At 39.9% G+C, this 21,820-nt stretch overlaps 2 protein-coding genes across 2 annotated transcripts; both read left to right on the top strand.

The window, feature by feature from the left end:
- LOC125893220 (RIIa domain-containing protein 1) lies at positions 1-4,282 on the top strand. The gene is made up of 4 exons (XM_049583781.1): positions 1-189; positions 315-391; positions 1,558-1,604; positions 3,184-4,282. The coding sequence occupies exons 1-4, from the start codon at positions 109-111 to the stop codon at positions 3,246-3,248; spliced, it is 270 nt and encodes an 89-aa protein (XP_049439738.1). The 5' UTR covers positions 1-108; the 3' UTR covers positions 3,249-4,282.
- A 1,230-nt stretch (positions 4,283-5,512) lies between these two features.
- otoa (otoancorin) lies at positions 5,513-21,820 on the top strand. Its single transcript, XM_049583811.1, has 28 exons — positions 5,513-5,573; positions 5,682-5,743; positions 6,206-6,227; positions 6,505-6,553; positions 7,901-8,021; positions 8,208-8,270; positions 8,371-8,555; positions 8,636-8,769; positions 9,512-9,630; positions 9,757-9,896; positions 10,913-11,030; positions 11,147-11,371; positions 11,449-11,613; positions 11,940-12,080; positions 12,827-12,876; positions 14,789-14,909; positions 15,004-15,122; positions 15,215-15,356; positions 15,767-15,960; positions 16,823-16,913; positions 17,107-17,197; positions 17,282-17,463; positions 18,509-18,658; positions 18,753-18,895; positions 19,726-19,862; positions 20,024-20,121; positions 21,255-21,408; positions 21,525-21,820. Exons 1-28 carry the CDS (start codon positions 5,516-5,518, stop codon positions 21,605-21,607), a joined length of 3,357 nt encoding a protein of 1,118 aa, XP_049439768.1. The 5' UTR covers positions 5,513-5,515; the 3' UTR covers positions 21,608-21,820.

The raw sequence follows: 21,820 nt of genomic DNA, 5'->3' as shown, positions 1-21,820 counted from the left end.
TCAGTGACAGGTGCCCGTAGCTGCCCTGGCTTCAAACATTTACCAACTTTAGACGGCTACTGAGTGAACACTGAAGTAAATAATACCACAAACACTTGTAAAGAAGTTATGGCAGGAACAGGCGGTCTGTCGAAGCTGGACGTTGGTGTATTAAGTCCTGAGCAGCAGGAGAAACTGCGACATTTCAAGGTAACACCGAGTGAATCTTAGGATGCTAAAATGCTAACGCTACGTTAGCTAGCCAAAATTAGCCGCAGCTTGAGCGGTGTGCTGTTGATTAGCAAGCCTGACATACACTTTCTTTTGGTTCACAGATTAAGACGAGAATCGACAATGAGAAGTATTTGAGATCCCATCCAGAGGTAGAGGTACTGATAGGCGACTTTCTCAGGTTAGTCTACTCATTTTCTCATGTTTAAGAAAGAAAATCTGTTAGCTTACTTTGCTCACGTTTCCGGTGGTTTACTTATCATGCTAGAGACTGGGACTAGGTGAAACTGAACATGCTCATGTCATACAGAAGTAGCGTTAAGTTAGTTCTCTCATTATGGATGTAAAAGCTCAAACATTATAATATAATGTAATATAATATAATATAATATAATATAATATAGTAACCCCTATAGTAAGTTACAAACGTGTTCAATAACGTTAGACATGTCAGCATCTTAAATCCGAAATAAAACAAGTCCAGAACAGTTTTGTACTTTAAAAAAACCTCTATAATATAAAGCCTAATTGAATAAAAGTCAATAGAAATATGTTGACTTGTGAGTTTGACATGTATCTTCAGGCAGAATATTCATGAGTGCACATCAGGGGTGTAAGTCATTTTAGTACACGGGCCACATACAGTCTGAACACCGCCAAATTCTAAAACGCCAATCCATTTACATAACAGATGACAAACAGCCTGTAGTGTCTCCAGAGGACTAAATGCAATTTCAACAATATTTCTCAGTTTTTCCACAGGCTACTACACACTGTCATTTCACGTGCATTTTTCTGCACATTTCCACTCCTGTGTCATAATCCTGACATCACCGCACCAAACTAAAGTGAAGGAAAAGAACTGTATTCTTGTCGGGATGAAAAGCCTCTGAAGCAGCAGTTTACATGAAGAAAGCTACTCAGTGTTTAACTTGCTCCTAAAACCCTGCACCTTAGCCTTCACAAGTGCATCAGTATTAGGTGTGCAAGGTCATCCAGTGGGCCAGATTGGACCCTTTGGTGGGCCGGTTCTGGTCCCTTTGGCATCCCTGGTGCAGATGCAAGTTAACACTGCCATTACTTGTTTTGAGATTAATTTCCATACTTCTTCTAAGCTGCCCTGAATGTGACCTATTTTACTATACACGTCAAGCCTTCATGCAAATTCTCTGTAGTGTCACATTTTCACCGTCTCCCTCAGACAATGAGTGTGTTTTAGGATTATCAGCAGTTGATCATGTTTTTATGTGAGCTTTTAGTTTTAAAGTACTCAAAGGACACAGTCTCCTTGATAGACTTTACACTGTAGTTGTGCAGTTACTGTATGCATTTCCTGTCCTCTCACAGAGAGGTGCTTCTTAAAAGGCCTGTGGACATCCGCGAGTTTGCTGCAGGTGAGTTGTACACACAAACACGGTCAAATGCTCATTCCGATGTTTCACTTTTCAAGATTGAATTTGATGTAATTTAATTGTGTTTTCCCATGGAAAGATATGAACTAACAAGTATCGTGTAGGCAAAGCCTGATATACATCTAATTTCTCCGTGCCTTAGACCTGGTATTATCATGCGTTTCGATGATCCAAACATAAGTGCACAGCCTAGACACACCGCTTTTCACACCTGTGACTATCATGGGTCTCCTGCTAAACCCCGCACACAGTAATACGTACACACTTTTGCTAGCTGCTCACTGTAGCATGCTCGCTAGTCACATTAGCATTTCTGTCAGTACAGCTGTAGGTACAGCTGTCAGCAGAATTCAACACATCTCCCTCCATAGGGCAAAACAAGGGATGTTCGCACTGTCACCAAAACAACTACCACGTCCTGCACCGATGACCTATTCCTTGTTGGGGATGCATCAGGAGGCATTAGTGTGTACACTACAAGGATAAGTGGTCAAATGCGTAGTAGACCACCTCGGCAAGTGGTTTGAGTAATCCAATCACAACGCATCTTGGTTGTTATTTAGACTTGTATTTAGCACTGTCCGCTTGCGATCGGACCACCCAAAATGCATGTTAATACCAGGTCTAAACAGGCTCTTAATTTTCCAAATAAAACAATTACACACATCGTGAGCCACACTGATACGCTGGGTGACATCAGAAAGGTCAGGGGAGGGGATGGGAATTGAGACTCGTTCCAGTAGAGAACCAGTTCCAAATTGTCCTCCCCATCAGGATCGAATGCCTTCAAGTCTATCAGTTGCTTTTATTGCTGCTGGCATGTTTTTCTGACAGCTGCACTTTGCAGAACAGTGAAATCAAACTCATGCGTCTAGACTTGCAACATGAAGGAGTCATGATGGAGAGGAGGAAACAGTCCAAAGATGGCAACAGTGCTGCCTGTAATGTCTGTAAAGTCATAATTTCAAGCCAGGGTGGTAACACCAACAATAAACTGAACCCTAAATTCCAAAAATGCCATGTGTTTGACACTCTACACACAAGTGTCACTGCTTTACAACCAAGCAGCCCGTCCATTATGAGGGTAAATGTCATTATATTTACATGAGCACCATGCTGGCTGGCCTAGCAGATTTTTCTTTGACTAAAATAACCTACAAAAATGCATGCTGAACAACTGTTCTCTAATTTCATCCATTTTAGATGATGACCCAAGTCACATTCATGCCCTTTTTCTACTGTTTCTACGCTGTGTTCAGACTCAGATAATAAAACAGTTGCGTTGACACTGAAAACCTATGTAGGCCCACTGTTTTCCACACCGACAACTGATCAGAAATCCAAAAGGAAACTGATAAAGAATGGGACCAATAAGCAGAATTGATAATGTCATTGGTATCAATAAAATCTTATCAGTGCCCATACCTAGCCAGGGGCATCAAAGATGTTAAATAAAAAGAGAGAGAGAGTAGCTGTCGTCACGGTAATGAGATCCAAATCAACAATACTGTAAGCACAAACTTAATCTCACCCACTAACAAGTGTCAATGGTCTTTTTCAGATCACTTCACCAACCCAAACCTTCATGAGGTTATTGGCTCCAAAATGGAAGGAAACATGGACTAAAACACATCCAACAGATGCTGTGCTCTCCTTTGTGTCTTTCTCTGTACAGAGCAACAGTTTGTATGTATGGACTCTATTTTAGTAGCAACAAAGACACAAATACATTAACGTCAGCCCACTACTGTTCAGTTGATAACATTACTGTCAGATCTCCTATCATACGCACACAGGAAGCCAGCTAATAGGGAAGATGGTAACCGCTGTTCCTAATTGGCATGATTAAAGGATAATGAGAAGAGGATGTCCTGTGGGTATTATGTGTACAGCACACTGTGCTGTTTGTCACATCATGTTGTCACATCACCAACATGATTGTGAAGGGATTTGCTGAGGGCTGGAGTTTGTGTTTATGGCTTGCAACTACGTCTTCTACCAGAACTGTCAGTATTTGTTATCTGCATAGTGGGCCCAGTTGCTGTAGTCTGCACTGATCTGGACACGGACCAGTCGAGATATGATATTTACTCTATTTACTTATTTCATGATGACGCTACAAACAGTTTTTCTCTCTTTCTCCTCCTCTCACATTCCTTCCCTGGTGTCATTTTTCCATATCCTGTTCTCTTTTTAAAAACATTTTTGTGCTATTGGAAAATTGGATTCACATTTATGTGTGTGAAGGAAAAATTATAGACTGCAAAAACATATATAAAGGTGAAAATGTCACAGACTTTACTGACTTTGAATTTCTAGAGATAAATGTGTTTTTTTTTTCATTCCATATTGTGTTTGTTGGATTTAGTATCTGTCAGCCATTTCAGCTGCACCTTAACCCAGATTACTTTTGCAATGGCCTTAACATTCAAATGTGCTCGGGGTCACTGATCTGTACTCAAAAGATGTTTATGTTTGCCTCCATGGGGTGTGTGACTAGAGCTTCTGTTTTGTGGTTATCTTCCTTTATTTGTTACTTAGCTTTTAGTTCCATAATTGTATTTTATCAGCCCATCCATCCAAACGACGTACGATCTGATGAATAATCATGACATCCTATTATATAAGCTTAAAAATAAATATACAATTGCTCTATCGTCCACTTGTCTCTTTCGGCTTGTGTATCATGGTGTCACATTTGTATGGTTTTATGAAAAGATTAGAATAAAAGCTGCAACTTTACACTTGATAAGGTTTATAGGATTATTATACCTTGATGCTACCTCTTAACAGTGATGTTTTCATTTGGTTGACATCAGAAATATTCATGAACGCTGTCTGTCTTCCTGTCTCTCTAACACACACACACACACACACACACACACACACACACACACACACACAAACAAACACACACCCCCAGCATTTTAATACTATGCACCTGCTTCGACTCAGTTGAGTACAGGTAACCACCCAACCAACTCACATGAGACGAGGCAGAGGCAGATGATCAAAAGGCACATCATCACTTTGCCGACATCCTCTTTTTAAATTGCCTTGTTTCTAGGATCTACTTGGGAGCAGACACAGATCATGTAAGTAGAAACTAATTTTCACATAAATCAGTAAGTTATTTTTAAATTTTTGTGATGTGTTGATACTTTCAGATATGTAATTGTTGAGGCAGTAACATTGCTGATATGTATAGGTATAATACAGATGTTTTTTGGTGTGCTTTAATGGTTACTTATTTTGTATGTCTAAATATTCTTTATATTTTTTAATGACTGATACACACCTGTGATTATATAACCAGCAAGTAAATAATTCAGCAATAAAGGGCTGTCTGACTTTAAAAGACAATTAGTTATAAGAGAGGTTAATATTCCTATGTTGTTATTTTTAGTACGGTATACCATTCCCGGTAATCATCGGGCATATTTAAATGACAAGTCAAATCAATGGAAAGCAAACAAATCATATGAAGGCAAAATACCATCATGCAAATGTTTTACAGGGAACAGCAATATGTGAGAGGCAATGGCAGAGGTGATGGAGGAAGAGGGGAGAAGCTGAAAAGTACATCATGTATGTTACTGAACATGTTTTTCACAGGGCGTTACCCTCCAAAGTCTCCCGTAGGATGAGTACCAAGGGTGGTAACTAGATCACCAATCCTCAGAGGAGGAAGTATGTCAGAAAACTGGCGGTGGCTCACATGGAGACAGGCTCCATAACACCTAGAGATCTAATAAATATTACAGAAAGAAAAATACAATATAGCAAAATGCAAAAAATGCAAATCTAAGTCAAAATCACTTTTAAAATGGGTTGATTGCAATGCTCACTTTGTCCTCATGCTCAACAGACACAGGCAGGCTGGTGTTTTCATCATGGCCCCAAAAGGAGGAACGTTTTTCTTTTTACTCATCATGGCCAGTGCCGCCTTGGGTAAGCAGCAACGCCATCATCATCTCCTTAAAAATGGCAAAATGCATCCATGTTGTTTATGTATACATAAATGTGTCTTTTTATGATAAGTCATTATTACCTGTTCAGCTGAGCCACCAGGTGAGATGCCTGAAGAAAAACCTGACTTCAAGAAAATATCTAAAAAACTGGTATGTAATTTAATGGACATTTGTTTGCTTTGAGATTCTCATTAAGCTTTCTCTGTCACAGTTTTTTGACTTCAGTCAGTTTTGCAGTATCACAATAAGGTTGTGAAAAGCAAGAACTTTGCATTGGCACCATTTTTCTGTCACGGAGGTTGCTGCTTGGTAGATATAAACAGCTTATTCTAAGGTACCAAAAATACGACGATTGTTATTTTCTGGTGATTATACACTAATGAAAACTCACTTATTATATTCCATTTCTGCTAATATATTCCCCTAAATCCTACACACTGGACCTTTAAAACTTCTTAATTTCCATTCTGTCACAGAGAGTAAAATTGTTGTGTGCTAAGAGTTACTAGTTGCACATCAGTACCTTCAACAAAGCTGTTTCAGCTCCATGAACACCCTCTGTGCCTTTGACTTAAACATCTGATGATGTTATGTCTGTCTTTTTTTCATCAGATGAAGACTTGCATTAAAAAGGGTGAGGAAACTCTCAAAGTACTTTTTGAGACTTTTTTTTTTAATTCAATAAATTTGTGTGTAAAAGACAGACAGAGGAAAGGAGAGTGTTTGCAACAGTAGACAGCTAATTCACTGCCAAATCCTTATCCCAGCCCTTACTGTGTGAATGTGAGCGTGTATGTTTGCATGCATTATGAGTGCCCTCTGTAACATGAGTCCCTACTAATACATGGCAAACACTCTGATGTCTTTTAACTGTGAAACATACAAATAATGGAGGGTTGCTGTGTTACCAGGATACCAGGCGCCTAAGCCGATGGAGCTGAAAGCTCTCTACAGAAACAGGTAATTTCTGGAAGAGGCAAATATTTTTCTTGTTGTTTTTTTCAAGCTTAATAAATGTTTTGCTGCCTGTTTATATTTATAATTATAATAACAAATTTGAAGTAAAGTTGCCAGAGAAGTGAAAAAGGGTTCAACAGAATTTCACTGGATGATTAAAAGACTGAATTGAAATGGTATGAATATGCTTTATACATATATGTGTGTGTGTTTGTAAAAAAAAATGTCAATAACAATAGATTACAGTAAAAAAAAAATACAACAGACTTTCATTAAGCAACTTAAATTAATGTTTCATGTCTGAAATGAGGCAAGAAGAAGCATCATGCTTGTCTAGTCTGAACAGTACTATCAGCCCCAGTGTCCATCCCTACAGCCTCTGTATACATAATTAGCAACACTACCCATGCTTTGTATTAAACTTCCTCAGTTCTGTACCTCACAAAAAATATTTTTATGTACATCTTTGTAAACTGTGTGATATTTTTACTTTGACTTTTTTCTCCAATCCATTCCACAAAACCACCCCACAAATAGAAATGCACGTACTTCTAGGATGGGTGCGAACACAGTATTATTTCAAATTAAATTTTTCTTTTTGGCAAGGCAGCTTTATTTGTATAGCACATCTGATACACCAGGGCAATTCTTTACAGAGCAATAAAATATAAAACATAATAAAGAGTACAGACAAAAAAAGATAGAAAAGGTAGAATTAATTACCAAATGATTTATACTTTTAAAAAAAAAATCATGATTAAAAATAGCAGACAAGAGGTGCAAAGATAAATATTATTTGAAATGATTTAAAATTGAGTTTAAAAATAAGTTTGCAGTTATTATAGGATGGAGTAGGCTGTGTAAAAAAAGTAAGGTTTGTAGCTTTGACTTAGAAGTGTTCAGAGTTGGGGGTTGTCTGACATCATCTGGGAGGTTACTCCAGGTTTGTGCTGCATGTTAACAAACGCTGCTTCACTGATCATTTTTCTGTATATTACCAGGCAGTAAATATTTCTTGCTTCGTACATTGTAGTTTTAAATGCCACCAGAGTTTTAAAAACAGATGGTTTCTATGTTCCAAATTTCCAACATTGTTTACTATCTTTAGGGCTCTTTTTGTGGAATGTATAATGATTGATTTTGCCCCCACACCTCCACACAGTAATGAAGATATGCTACAACAAGTGAACAATACAGAGTGTACAATGTTTTATGATCTTGAACGTGTCTTGTTCTCCCCAGAATTGTAATGATCCTATCTAAAGGATGAAATTAATGAACAAACAAAACACAACACCAAATATTTAAAACCATTTTACGCACCAAAAAAATATTTCCACTCTTTCTCAGTGACTTGCCTGTGGCAGAAAGAGACTCTGAGGAATCCAACGCCATCATACCTGATTTTCTCCAAATGCTCCAATCAGTCCGTCCTGCCAAAGCCAACAAAGACCCACAAGTCAACACAATGGTGAGAATACACATGCACAAACACACTCAAGCACTTTAAACATGATATTTCTTCACATTAAAATGATGAAAATAATTATTGGTTATTGAAATGGTTGATGGGATATTTTATTTATTTGTTTTAACTGGACCTGTCTTAGTCTCTGCATACATTAATTGTTGTTTTATCCTCTTTGCATCTTTTCAGCCAAACAAGAATTTGAAACTCCACAGTCTTCTAACCATGATCAAGCTGATGAGAAACTCCCCTGTCAGTACTCCCCACTAATGGCAAGATCTTAAACATAATCCATTAACCATGCAGCTGTCTGGTGGTCTAATGATTCCTGCCTTCTTTCTCATTCCCTCAGGCGGCGTCTACATGTTATATGCAAGCATTTGTGGCTCCTCTGTCCTTGAAGATTCTGACCTATCACTGCGACAACAACATGACCACAGACGACTACAACACACTGCAATGGGCTGCCAAACCTGCCCTGAAGTATATGCTGTTTAGAGGAATGAATCTTCCTCCCAATGTTGACCTGAACAAGACGTGAGTGTGTGATGCAGCTACTTCTTCAGGTGTTTCTCAGCAACCTTTATTAAAATTGTAAAATGGTTGGTTGGTTTCAGGATGGAGATAATGAACGAGGAGCATGGTGCCATGTCTGAACAACAAAAGAGAAAGATGGTGAAATGGGTAAAAGAACAGATTGCCCAGAAGTATTTCAACTGTACAAGGAGGCCACCATCTGACTCAAAATCAAGTAAGAAATTAGTCGAGCCTGTCAAAGCAGAAACTACATTCTCCAATAAAATCTAGTCAAGCATTCCAATATAGTCACCATCATCTCTTCATGATAAGGTCAGATTAATTCATACTTTCATGTTAAACAGAAATAAAACAGGACAGTGAAGCTAGAAAAGATTGGAAGCACAAAGTGTAAGAGACAGAGGGAAAGACCTTCTAAAGTAGAAGTGCCTAAACAGGAAACACAAGGGCTTGAGAGTTGAAGTGGCTATAGAGAAAAGGAAAGAGGGAAATAAGCAGAAAAAAGGCAAATGATGCAGCTAAAATAAAGCAAATCGAATGAGAATAACATGCAGAGGAAGAGCAGGAAGTAGACAAGCAAAAGGCAGCCTCTTATTTGCAAATCATTCAAAGCAGGCGGGAGGAAATGTGATAGGAGCCAAAACAAAGTACAGTGAGGGATAGTTTGCGTCACAAACACTTCATCTGTTTTGTGTGTTTGTTAGCAAATGTGATTGTTTAAATGGGGTTTAAATCCTGAAAATCATGCAAATCAAAGATCATGTCAAGTGCTGCCGGCAGGTGATAGTCTCCAGCACTGGTGACAGTAATCAGTGCTTGTATATCTGGAAAGACACTCAAATCTTACCCCTAAATCCCTAGTGGCTCGTTGTGACACCTTGTTTCCTGCCTCTATTCTGTCATAACCTTTCTGTTAAGTATGAATGTGACTTGCAACAGCATTATTTATTTTGTAGTGCCGATAAAGAACTGCAAACCCTCACTGGAATGGCTGAACACAGAGACGCTGCGCATGATGGGACCTTGCATCTCCCTTTTAGACCCAAGTGATGTTGATTCTGCTTCCAAAGAACAGGTGAGGGGGGCTGCAGAGAAGGATAAAGAACCAGTAAAACTGAAAATAGCAAACAACAAGATTTTAATTTTTGTTTAATTTTAATTTGTAGCTGTATTTGTTTTTTCCCTTTACTTTCTCTTTCAGCTGTGTAAATATTTCCGCTCAGGCCAGTTCAGATCCGCCACGAGTACGACCACCAAGATGAATCCCAGCCTGGGCAAAAAGTTGCTGCAAAAAAGTCAAGGGTGCTTCCGTGAAGAGGAGCTTGCTATGAATGTGGACAAGTGTGTATTCATGCATGGAAGTGTGTGTATCAGTGCATAATGATATTTTTTTTTTATTTATAAAGCACCTTTTAAAACAAAATTACAGTAAAAACAAGTAATAGAAGTTAAGGCTAAAATCATAAAAACTCCATCAGAATATTGCTGGCAAAAGCTCTATCCTTACATAACTCCTGTTTTAGATAAAATCAGGGGCCGTCATCACAAAGCTTCCTAGCACAAAAAGTTGCTCCTAGCGGTAAAGAAAATTCTTAAAATCATGATGTGGTCTTAGGATTCCCCTTAAAGTTATGACTAGGTCCTTGTAAAGATAAAAGTCATTCACAGAGCATCTCAGACCTTAAAAGAGCTCCTACAGTGAAAAACTGTTAGGAGTAGGGAGGAGGGCTTTTAAGAGGCTTAAGAATATCTTGCAGGCTCACAAAGAGGCGTGTCTGTGACAACCAATCACACCTATTAAAAGAATGGATCACACCTAACAACAGGTCAACCACGCCTCCTCACTCAGGTAAAAGTTTCTGTCCCTTCCTTGCTCAGAGTTGCTCTGAGAACTTGCCTAAATCACTCCAAAGCAAGGACTCCTCACTAAACATTTTTAGGCTGAGTTAAGAGCTCTCTGAGAGTGTTGTCAGAATGTTTGTGAATACCGGCCCATATTTTCCAGAGTTTCACCATCTACTGCGCTTGAACAAAAACAACCAGTTCGAGCTGAGGAGTCTCTAAAGCAGCTGTCAGTTATGTCAGTCACTGCTTGTAAACTTTCTAGATTCTAGTAAATGCCATTAGTAGCACTATGAGGAGGTTGGATGTGATTTTTCTTGTACAGACGATCTGTTTCACGCACTTCTGTGTGACCATTTTACCAAAAATTACAAAATGCTATTTTTATGACAGTAACCAGCTACAGCTTTAATGATAATAACACTGACTACAAATGAATGTCCTCAACATTATAGGGAGCTAATTGAATTTCAAGGTCGTAATCATCACAAAATGTTTGCTTTGAACCTCATCAGGCTCGGCATACTGGTCTGTCATTATTCTGCTGCTCCAAACTTGACACTTGATCTCAGCTGGAAACTCCTCTCTGAGCTAAACGATCGCAAGGACTGCGGCAACCGTGGCATCACAGGGGTATCATTCACTCACCCAAACTTTCACCCATATCCACCCTCAGCAAAGACAGAAGTAACAAATTTAATGAACCTTAGTAACCTCTCAATTATTCTATCTTTGTACCCTGGCTCAAGCTGAGGAAACGCCTTGTCAAGATTGTGGCGTCACATACCAATGGCTCTGAAACATTACACATGCTGGGCAGAAATTTTGCCTTGTTGTCTCCCAAACAACTGAGCGAGTTCCCTGACAAATATCTCAAAGAAGTTCTCAAAAATTGGAGTTCTTCTGGAAATCTCACCATCCGATGGAGGCCGGCCCAGCTGCGGGCCCTCGCCAAGAAACTGTTGGGCAAAAAGGTGAGTCTGCTCGGCTGCTGGAGGCTTCTCTCTCGCACGCTCTCACTCTATACTTAACTCACTCTGCTTTCCCTTAGTTCAGAAAGGTTTCTGGCAAAGAGCTGATGGACCTTCAGCCAGTTGTAGGGGGATTGCCAACCTTTATGTTCAAGCATGTCAAGGAGATCCTGAATGATACCGAGGGCCTAAAGAGGATCTCCAAGTGGATGAGGAAGGGGCAGCGGATGGCCTTGCTGCAGGGGGTGAGTAAGGAGACAGAAGCAGGAAATGGATGCTAACGTTACTGAGAAAATGGATCCAGAGAGAGCCAGTGGTGTAGTGGAGGGTATACTCAGGTATACGGGGTGTCCCACTTCTTTTTCTATCTAGTTACAGTATACCCGTCTATCGGCTAAAAAGCCATTGTAATATATAGGAGAGTATGCCCACTTCCTCATCGGTAACCTACCTATGTACCTAGCAGTACACCCACCTCATCAACTACCACTACATCACTGGAGAGAACAACAAATAAAAGGTTAAGTGTGTTACCTGCGATACCATTCATATACCCTGTGTTTCCCTGCAGTCTTTTGGAGATGTGGATCTCCTACAGCTGGTGAAGAAGTTGCCTGGCGCTTTGCTTTGCAGCCTTTCTGTAGACAAACTGAGGAAAGGAAACATCACCTCTTGGGACCAAGTGGTGAATAAAGAATGGAAGCAGTCGCAGGTAATTTCCCCAAAAACCTGCTCTCTGCGAACAGCACTGAACCATTAACACATTTTTTTCTGTTATACTCTGAATTATCCGACTTCATCTTTGTTTATATTGTAATTATTACTGTTCTTGATGCATTCACTATACGACAATCTGGATTACAGAAGATTTTATAATTGTATTAGTTCATTATTAGAGCATCATAAAAAAAAACATACAATTATAATTGACAGTTTTTAAACACATTTTAATGGAAAAGGTGGTTAGAAAGCAAGAAAGGGAAACAAGAAGACAATCCAAGAGAGCAAAATTAGAGAAAAATGGAAAGGAAAGAAGTGTAAAACAAATAAACACACATATTAATATTGTTGATCCTTCATCCCACACCTTCATCCTCTCTCAGACCCCTTAGATGTCTCAACATTGGTCTCCATGCCTTATCAAACACTGCCTACCTTTCTGAAATCTGGAATCTAAGCCTCTCCCAGTGGAGGATCTCACTTAGCTCTTTCAGCCATCATCTTAAATGAGGTCACAACATCAGACCTCCACAGCTGCAAAATACATTTTTTAGCCAACACAGTAACAGGATGCACCAGCCATTTGTCTCTGTCAGAGTTCAGAGCAGTGTCACTCATAGACCCCAGAGTGGCCTCAGGTGGGTCAGGCTGCCAGTCCAGAGTTAGTAATTAAGTTAAGTAATGAGTTGTATTTACTGAAAATTGATAGAATATTTCTCATTGTTGTCTTTTCTTTAGGCAGCTGTCCTGGTCAAAAAGTTGTATAATTCAAAGAAGCCTTGGTACAAGTAAGTTATACACCAGTGAACAAAATAAAGGAAACCCCATTCAATACAATGAAATACAAAAGCCATGCAATAAAAACATCTGACAAGGCTACAGTGGTTTTTATTGTGACTGCAGATGTTGATTGAAAGTGGTCACTCTCAAGTCATTAAAGATATACTATGCAGGATTGTCCTTAAAAACAACGTACAGACTCATACAGGAGTCTTTCTCAGTCATCATGTACGACCCACTAGAAGACTATAGTGGTGTGCTTTCTCTATCTCTGCCTGTATTTTCTTAATTTCTTCTTATTTTCTGTGTTCAGTATGTTAAGTTGCATCAGAAGTAAGTACAGTGAGGCAAAACGCCAAACAGGAGTGAATCTGGGGTTGGTCCGTGCATGTTGACAAACACTAACTGACAATCCTGCATTGCATGTCTTTTAAAGCACTTGAAAACTTGGTTTCAAATATTCATTATGTCTAAAACACTGGTTCTCAAACTTTTTTGCACTGCTTACCGCTTTAAAAAAAATATTGGGCTCTCAAAGTACCACCACCGCTATGTCCGATGTTAAAATACCGCAGCATAGGCCTACCCTACTCAGTTTTGAACAGTTGATGCAGGAGGCAACTTTATTCTCATTCATAAGATTATTTATTATTGACTGTTGTTAGCAACAGCAATACTGTACAAAGAGGCAGCACTAGAACTGGCACTTAAACTCGTCCACATAACTCTCATACGCTGCAAGGGCCAGCCCCTCATCAGGTGCTGTGGAGACTTCACTCGTGCTGCTAAAGTAGCCACTAGCACTTGTGCTCAGTTGATTGTTGTCCGTGTCAGTTTCAACAGAGCTGCTGGAAATATTCTCCCCCTGATCCGCACCTCTCTTCTTAAAAGCCACAATTGCAGTTTTTTTAAACCATTAACTTTACCTCTACTCAGTATCTTGTCGTCATACTTTAGCCAAGTGACAACCTCTGAGGCTGAAAAATGGAGCCAATGTGGAAGTGCCTATAAAACTGCAGTTCCTTGAATGGCCACTGGAGGCTGGCTCCAAAACAGAATAAATCCCCATAGACCCCCATGTTACAGCATTTTTGGTCTCTATAGCTTATTTCAATATTCATGATGACTGTACCGTGGGTTAATTTTTATACCTGTTTAGATTTTATCAAGGACCAAAGTTATGCCTATTTAAGGGCGTGGTGGCATGAGTGACAAGCTGTCTGCAAGGCGTCACCATAGTCTGAGTCAGATCCAATTCTCACTCCTCCACAGCTCCAGCTTGTCATCCAAATATGGTCAGAGTTTTACAGTGTATGACTTTAGCTCATAACTAATCATGAATGTCTGCGTGAGCTATGTTCATGAAAGTGACTGTGTAGCAGGCTGATATGGAAACAAAAATATTACAAAAAGGCTAAACTTATAATTGTATTTCAGTTATACCATAACTTTCTTCCGAAATGTTGTAGTATATGTATTTAAATTTTTTTTTTTTTAAATAATTCTGGTGATTCCTCTGTGTACCACAAGAGGGAGCTTGCGCACCATCATGGTACACTTACCACAGTTTGAGAACCAGTGGTCTAACGTTTAATACTGGTCACCAAATAAGCAAATAACATTCTCATTCCTCTAAAACATTTTTTATTATAGTATATTCAAATAAATTAGAAGATTAAGACTCAAAAACGTTCTAACATCGGCAGAAGACAGTTTCTGAAGAAAAAATGACACCTGACTCAAATCATCCCCATAAAAAACATGATAATAAAAACAAAAGCAAGTTTTCCCAAATTCATGTTAAATGCAGGCTTACATTTATTGTTTGGCGTTTCAGTTAACTGCATATTCTTGTAACTGTGTGTACATGTCTGCCATTGCTTTACACGCTTACACTCAAAACATTATTTGCTGCGACAGGAGACTGCATTCACTTATTCGGGGAGTAACCTGTAAGATGATTGACGAAGTAGCAGACAGCGACACAAAAGACATGGCTCGGACCATAACAGAGACTCCACAGTGGGTCTCCAAACTGCAGGTATTTATGTATTGACTCACCCACACAGTATGTACAGTCATGTAAATAAAGCATGTGTAGAATGTACAAACTGATAACAAATATACGTTTTCAGGCAGGATGTGTTGCCCGAAAGCTTTTTGCGGCTTTGGAGAAAGAGAGAGCCGACTATTTCAAAACCATCACTGAGGAGGAGATGGAAAACATTCCCACATGTTTACTTCTTCACCTGCCGTAAACAGTCTTTTCACTTTTATTTAAGAAAAAACAAAGATATAAATAAAATGTATCAGCTCTCTATCTGTCTTTTACCTACACTATGACAGGCCTTTGAAGATACAGGATTTGCCTGACTCTGCGTGTCCCACCTTCATCGACAAGATTGAAGAGGCCGATCTGAGCTTGTTACCTCGTCGTTCCCCGTCTCGCCCCGCACTCGCTGAGAGAGCACTGCTTTGCCTGGCCAAAGTACACACAAGGATATAGAGGGGTGACAAATGAAAGAGGAGCCGACATAAACGGTGTTGAGCCACCACGAACTGTCAGAGCAGCAAAACTCAACCAAAAGATATTACCTCAGTTGGTGTAGATGATGGTGGCTGTCTTAACACATTGGTCCAAAAAATTTCATAGGTGACTGTGAAGGCCATATAATAACATTTCAAACCTCTGGGTGAAGAAACAACATTCAGTATGTTTGTATTCTTATTCATTATTGAGGTTTTTTCTTGAAATTGTCCCCTGCCTATACCTACCTGCTACACACCTATTATTATTATTATTATTATTATTATTATTATTATTATTATTATTATTATCACATTGTGAGTCTCGTGTGAGTTCAACAACAGCCTCAGATATTTAATGTGTGCTTGCAGGGGACAAACTTAACTCAGCTGACCAATGAGGATGTGTCCAGCCTCAAACCTCTTCTGTGTGAGCTTCAGTCTTCCCAACTGCTCAAAATGGCCCCTGATGTCCGGAGCTCCGTACTCCAGGACATGGCTGACTGCCAGTACATTCCTCGACGCCACAGGGCAGAAATAACTCAGCTGGTCACGCAGACTTTTGGGTAGGGACAGGCTCCCTGTGGACACTGGAGTTACTGCAGAGAAAGCTAGAGTGTGATGTATTTTTATAAAAGAACATAATGCCTCTGGCCACGGCTGTCACAGGTGCAGAGACATGATGTTTTTGACTTTGTCCATCTTGTTCTCATGAACTTGATATCTTAGGAACCCCTTTGACGGAAGTACTTAAAATTTGGCACAAACGTTCACCTGTACTTAAGAATAAACTGATTAGATTTTGGTGGTCAAACTCGTATCCTAATCCTGACCAAAATTCACACAAACATCGAATTGATTATGAAGTGATGCCATTTTATATCCAAAAGAACAAAGGTCAACATCACTGTGACATCATAATGTTCTGCATTAAACACTTTTCTGGCCGTCATTCACCGCCATAACTCAGAAGCAGACATTTTGTGAGATAGTGAATTGGTGACATGATCGTGGGTGTACATCTTGAAACTGTTGTGATTGTTTAGATCTTCCGCGGTGTCGCGTTGATGATGTGTGCCAAGCATCTATGTTTTAGAATTTGCAGCTTCTTTGCAGCAACATCCATATTTGAAGCATTGTCTACTGTCATGGCTGTAACTTTGTGTTCTGTCCTGTTCCTCTGGTAGTCCAACCACATTCCCAGTGGTTTTGCTGATATTGAGCTTCAGGTGATTGTTGTCGCACCATGTGATGAAGCTCTCCATCAGTCCTCTTTTTACCAAAAAAAAAAATCAGTTAATATATTTTTAATTATTTTTGTCAAAGTCTTGGCTACATGCATTATATGAGTCTGGACAGACATGGATGTGGTTAGCGGAGGCATTCAACTGCGTGGCTATAATTTGGCTTTCTCTTCATCCCCTGCAGGGATCCATCTAATATGTCAGCTGAGGATTTGGAAGCACTGGGTCCCCTCCTCTTTTTGAATGACAGTGCTACATCAGCTCTGCCCAATAAGGTTTGTATCTTTTGTCGTCTTCACGCACCATCTGGACAGTGATGCAGCTCACAGTGTCCCACATTTTCATCAATAAATTACTCAAAATAAGGAGGGAGTTAAGCACTGCGCTCTTCTGGTTGCCATGAATCATGCATATATTTCTCATGAGAGCTTTTTGTTTGTTCTCCTTCTCTCCGTCTGTCTCTGTCAGCCTTGGGTGAAGGACATTCTCTGTTCCCTGAAGTCGGACCTGTTCCATGCCCCGGATGCCCTGAGAAAGAAATGCTTCGATCTCATCACCGGTAATAGTGATACTGCGCAAAAAATTGGTGATGCAGTGTTCTACTTCATTTTTCTGTGTCTCACATTCAGTGTGTCTCTCTCAGCCAACAATAAGAAACCCACTGTGGAGGTGATTGAAGAACTGCAAATGGACAACGTCTACTGGACAGCAGCACAGCTGGAAGAGATGTCAGCCGAGACCTTCCTGGCTGTTTTCGAAGTCCTTGGGGATGTCTGTGGCTTCAGTGCAGACCAACTAGCTGTGCTCAGCAAAAGAGCAAATGAGGTATAGTGGAGGTTTGTTCATTCTGGGAGCAGAGGACTCCTCCACTGCAGGTATAGAAGGAGAAGGACAATTTATAATTTAATTATATTAAATTAATTAATTATATTAAATTTAATTTATATTTTTTTCTTATTCTGATATTTCTGTTTGTTTTTTTTTTAATTCTTTGGATCGTTGAGCAGGGGGCCATACCAAAAAAAAATGCGGTAAAATTTGACTTTTTAACAAAGCAAGGCCCTCTTCAGCTTTAAAGAGGGCTTTAAATTAAAATTTTCAATAGACCCTCTCTTTGAAAAATGCCACCCTCCCTTACCCATAATGTCTCAAAATAATTTAACAGAGTTGAATGGGTACAGCTTGTTTAATTATAAAATCCTTGCTAATAATCTTTGTACTGTCCCTCAGTATGAAACAGTATTCTGATGACTTAAGTTCAAAACTCATTCAAAATGTGAACGATGAACTTTGAGTGTGGCCCGAGGAACATGACAAAGAGCTCAAGGTGCCAACCTGGCGTCCAAATTCCCCAGACCCCAATCTGATCGAGTATCTGTGAGACGTGCTGGTACCCCCCTTAGCAACCCAAAAGGGGCCCCACTGTGGATCGGACTTGGCTTTGACCTATCAAGGTATGGACAAAGAACTTTTGGGGGTGTCCTGTGGTGTCTGGCACCACGTTGTTGGCACAAGATGCTTTGAGTCTTGTGGGTAGCAGCACATCCCACAGATGTGCCATCAGATTGGGATCTGGGGAATATGGAGGCCAGATCGGCACCTTGAGCTCTTTGTCATGTTCCGCGCGTCATTCCTGAGCAATTTTTGCACTGTCTTGTGGCACATTGTCCTCCCGATGGTTCTGCCATCGAAGAGTGCTGTTACCATGAGGGGGGTACTCTGTCTGCAACAGTGTGTGGGTGGTTGGTACGTGTCACGTAACATCTATCGTGCGTGCGTATAGAAATCCAGAAATGCTTTTCATCACAATAATTTCCTGAGTGAAGGTCTGATTCATTTGAATCATAAGTGTACCTCTGTGTTCCCACAGACCTTGGGCCCAGTGTCCCAGATGACTGAGAGTGTGGTGATGCAGTTAGGATGTATAATTCGGGGCTTCTCAGACGCAGACCTGGAGGAGCTCCCCATCCCACTGGACTCTCTGGAGAACATTGCCAAGTGTGGCTGGAAAGAGTCACAGGTGAAGTACAAACCCAGCTTCATATGCTCATGACTATTACACTGATTATTATTATATTGTGATCATAACTCATCAAGATGACCTGTCTGAATAGATGAAGTCGGTGTGGAGGGCCGTCGCTAAGTATAACAACCTGACAGCGCAGCAGCTGGAAGCTGCTGACATGGTAGAACTGAACCAGTTCATGTGTGGCCTAGACCCCGACGAGATCAGTCAGCTCGACATGGACGCCTTCAGGTTTGTGCATCATACAGAATTCACTGCTAGTTATTTTAGATCATTATAGAGAGGGAGAGAAAGGAAAAATATTACACAAACTCTGTCGGTAAACGTTTTACTTAACCTAAACTATCTCTGCAAGAGTTTTGATGCCTTTCCCCCCGATTTTTAATAATAATAATAATAGTAATAGTAAACTTTATTTATATAGCACCTTTCATACAGGGAGGTGTAGCTCAAAGTGCTTTACAACAAAATAAAAACAGACAAATACAAATTTTAAAGGGACAGTTCACGCCAAAATCAAAAATACATTTTTATCATGTACAAGAGATCTGCCGTAGACGTGTCTGCCTTCTCTTGAATATAATGGAACTTGGTGGCACTCACAACAAGGTCTGTGGGTTATCTTGAGTAACCGGGTCATTATTTCTGGAAAGAGACATTGCTGCTGAGTTTTTCAAATGTATCTTTTTGGCACTTTGAGCATCATAAGCTGAGTGCCATCTAGTTTAACTATATTAAAGAGAAGACAGACATCTCTACAGCCGATATCTCCAACACTCTGTAACTCACAACAAAACCAATCTGGACAAAATGGTACTACAAGCAAGACAAAACTTGATTTTGATGTGCACTGTTCCTTTAATCTCTGGTCTCAATGTCCCATTTATGGAGCAACACTAACAAATAATTTTGAATGCATAAATACTTTTTAGTAAATATGATGTCATAGTCACAGCTTTTTGTTGAATTCACAGAGTCTGCATTCTGTAGAGCAGAATCAAATATTATGACTATGTTATTGTGTGTGTGTGTGTGTGTGTGTGTGTGTGTGTGTGTCACAGGGAAGCTGTGGGCTCAATGGATGATGTCCAGTTCCCCCCCTGGGCTGCACAGCGCCTAAAGAGTCTTGCTGTGTCTGCATTTGGAAAACCCAACACCTGGCCTGAAGCTGAAGTGTCTGACCTGGGCACCATCATTGGTGAGATCATCCCCTCTACCATGTGTTCTCTGCAGGAAACCAAATCGCATTGTAGTATTTCTCAGAAGTACTGTAAACTGTTGGCTACTGCAGGAACTAGTTTTAGTTCTCGTCATTTTGATTTTTTTTAAATGCTGACCAACTGTTTGTGTCTCCCTCAGCTGGGTTGAATGGAACGGAGTTGGCTTCTTTAGACCCGTCTGTCTTTCCTTTTCTCAGCCACCAGTGCATCCCAGTGATAACACCAGACAACTTAGCTGTGAGTAACTTCCTCTGACTTTTCTTCTGTCCTTCTTTTGCCAAATCTGGTAACTAAGTAGATTCAATCAAGTACTCTACATGATTGAAGGTATTTTGACTTGATATTCCCATTTCATGCTGATTTATTTATACCTCTACTCTGCTACATTTCAAAGGGCAATGTTGTACATTTTACTGCAGTGCAGCACATGTGTTTACATTTTTTAAATACAAAATATGCATATATATGCATGCAGAGGAGGAAAAAACTCCCTTAAGTTATTTTTAAGTGTTATTTTACAAAACAGCTTCTTAAAAGAAAACTCTAACATCAAATTTTGCAGCCTGCCTTAATCTGTTTCAAGATGCAGAAAATTTAAACAAGTGGATTTAAATCACGAGACAGGGAGAAATATTCTTCCAGAAACAGCTGGTTAGAGTTTATGCGGGTTAAACTATCTGACAGTTACACAGTGAAATCAGCTCCACCTCCAGCAAATGCAACAAAAATGAGGCAATGTTAATGCATCGGTGATAAAACATGTACAGTATATAACACCATGTACAGGTGCATTCTGCATTATGAGTACTTTTACTATTTTTACAGGATGTCTACAGGTATCAGACATCTACATTTAATGCCTTTAAAGACCTTTTTAAGAACATTTTTACCAAATTTAATATCTATCTTTATCTTAGCTTGCAGGTAAGTATAAAGCTAAGTTGTACATGTCGTCCCATGCAGAGGTAGGTTGTGTGTGGGATTATGGTTATCAGAATGAGTAAGATTAATCTACATTATTTCCAACAGGTGAGAACAAGTTTAAAGTAAAAGATTCAGTAGTACGTTTAAAGAATTGTAACATTAAAAATGTAGACTGTTGTGCAGAGGAGCTTGACTCAATCTGACAAAAAAGATGGATAATGTAATTAGATAAACTGTTTATGGCAATTAAGACTTAACCCTTGCAAATGTAAGACTATTTAATGACTTTTGAGGCCTAATACTTATAATATGTAAGACTTTTTAAGGACCTGCAGACACCCTCTTTTACTTGTAACAAAGTATTAATACACTGTCTAAATTAAGGGAATTTAAGGGAAACAATTCCACTCCTCTGACCTCTGGACCACTTCCTTTTTTCCCTTCAGCAACTCTCTCCTGATCAGCTGAAGGCTTTTGAACCTGACACTGCCGCCAAGGTAACTGCTGAACAGCGAAGTGCCCTGGGAAAGAAGCAGCTGGATGCTCTTGAGAGCGCCGAGGCTGGGTCACCTTACCAGACTCAAAGATCTGACCACTCAGGTAAGAACATACACAAACACTGCTGTAATGTCACATATGATTAAGAGGATCTGTCTCTAATAGACCTTAAAGACCGTCAGGAGGAAATCTTTACATTCAGTCTTTGTCTCATCCAGGAGCTCCATCTCTGAGTGTCGAGGGGATCTCAGCCTTCACCACGCCCCTCCTGTTTCTTCTGATGGGCTTCCTGCTGCTGTGAGAACAGAGCGCCACCGCATCCAACGCAAAAGTAGCAGATGCTTTTAGCTAACCACACACACACACACGCAGCCACACTTAATCATTATAGGGCATTTGTGACGTATAATTCTTCTGTTATTTGTGATGAAGACGTCTCTCAGACTGTCTGACATGATCTGTGTATGAGCGCAGGATTAGGGCTGTTAAAGGGATAGTGCACCCAAAAATTAAA

This window comes from Epinephelus fuscoguttatus, linkage group LG8, assembly GCF_011397635.1.
Source record: "Epinephelus fuscoguttatus linkage group LG8, E.fuscoguttatus.final_Chr_v1".
NCBI classification, from domain to species: domain Eukaryota; kingdom Metazoa; phylum Chordata; class Actinopteri; order Perciformes; family Serranidae; genus Epinephelus; species Epinephelus fuscoguttatus.
The sequence above is the reverse complement of the archived record's forward strand: the minus strand, read 5'-3'. Positions and strand labels throughout refer to the sequence as shown.

Bases quoted from the DNA above. Each gene is read 5' to 3' on its own strand.
- LOC125893220 (XM_049583781.1), top strand. From the start codon at position 109: ATGGCAGGAACAGGCGGTCTGTCGAAGCTGGACGTTGGTGTATTAAGT. The intron at 190-314 runs GTAACACCGAGT...TTTGGTTCACAG, and splicing joins AGAAACTGCGACATTTCAAG to ATTAAGACGAGAATCGACAA. The intron at 1,605-3,183 runs GTGAGTTGTACA...GGTCTTTTTCAG, and splicing joins CATCCGCGAGTTTGCTGCAG to ATCACTTCACCAACCCAAAC.
- otoa (XM_049583811.1), top strand. From the start codon at position 5,516: ATGGCCCCAAAAGGAGGAACGTTTTTCTTTTTACTCATCATGGCCAGT. The intron at 12,877-14,788 runs GTAAGTTATACA...TTGCTGCGACAG, and splicing joins TCAAAGAAGCCTTGGTACAA to GAGACTGCATTCACTTATTC. The intron at 17,464-18,508 runs GTATAGTGGAGG...GTGTTCCCACAG, and splicing joins TCAGCAAAAGAGCAAATGAG to ACCTTGGGCCCAGTGTCCCA.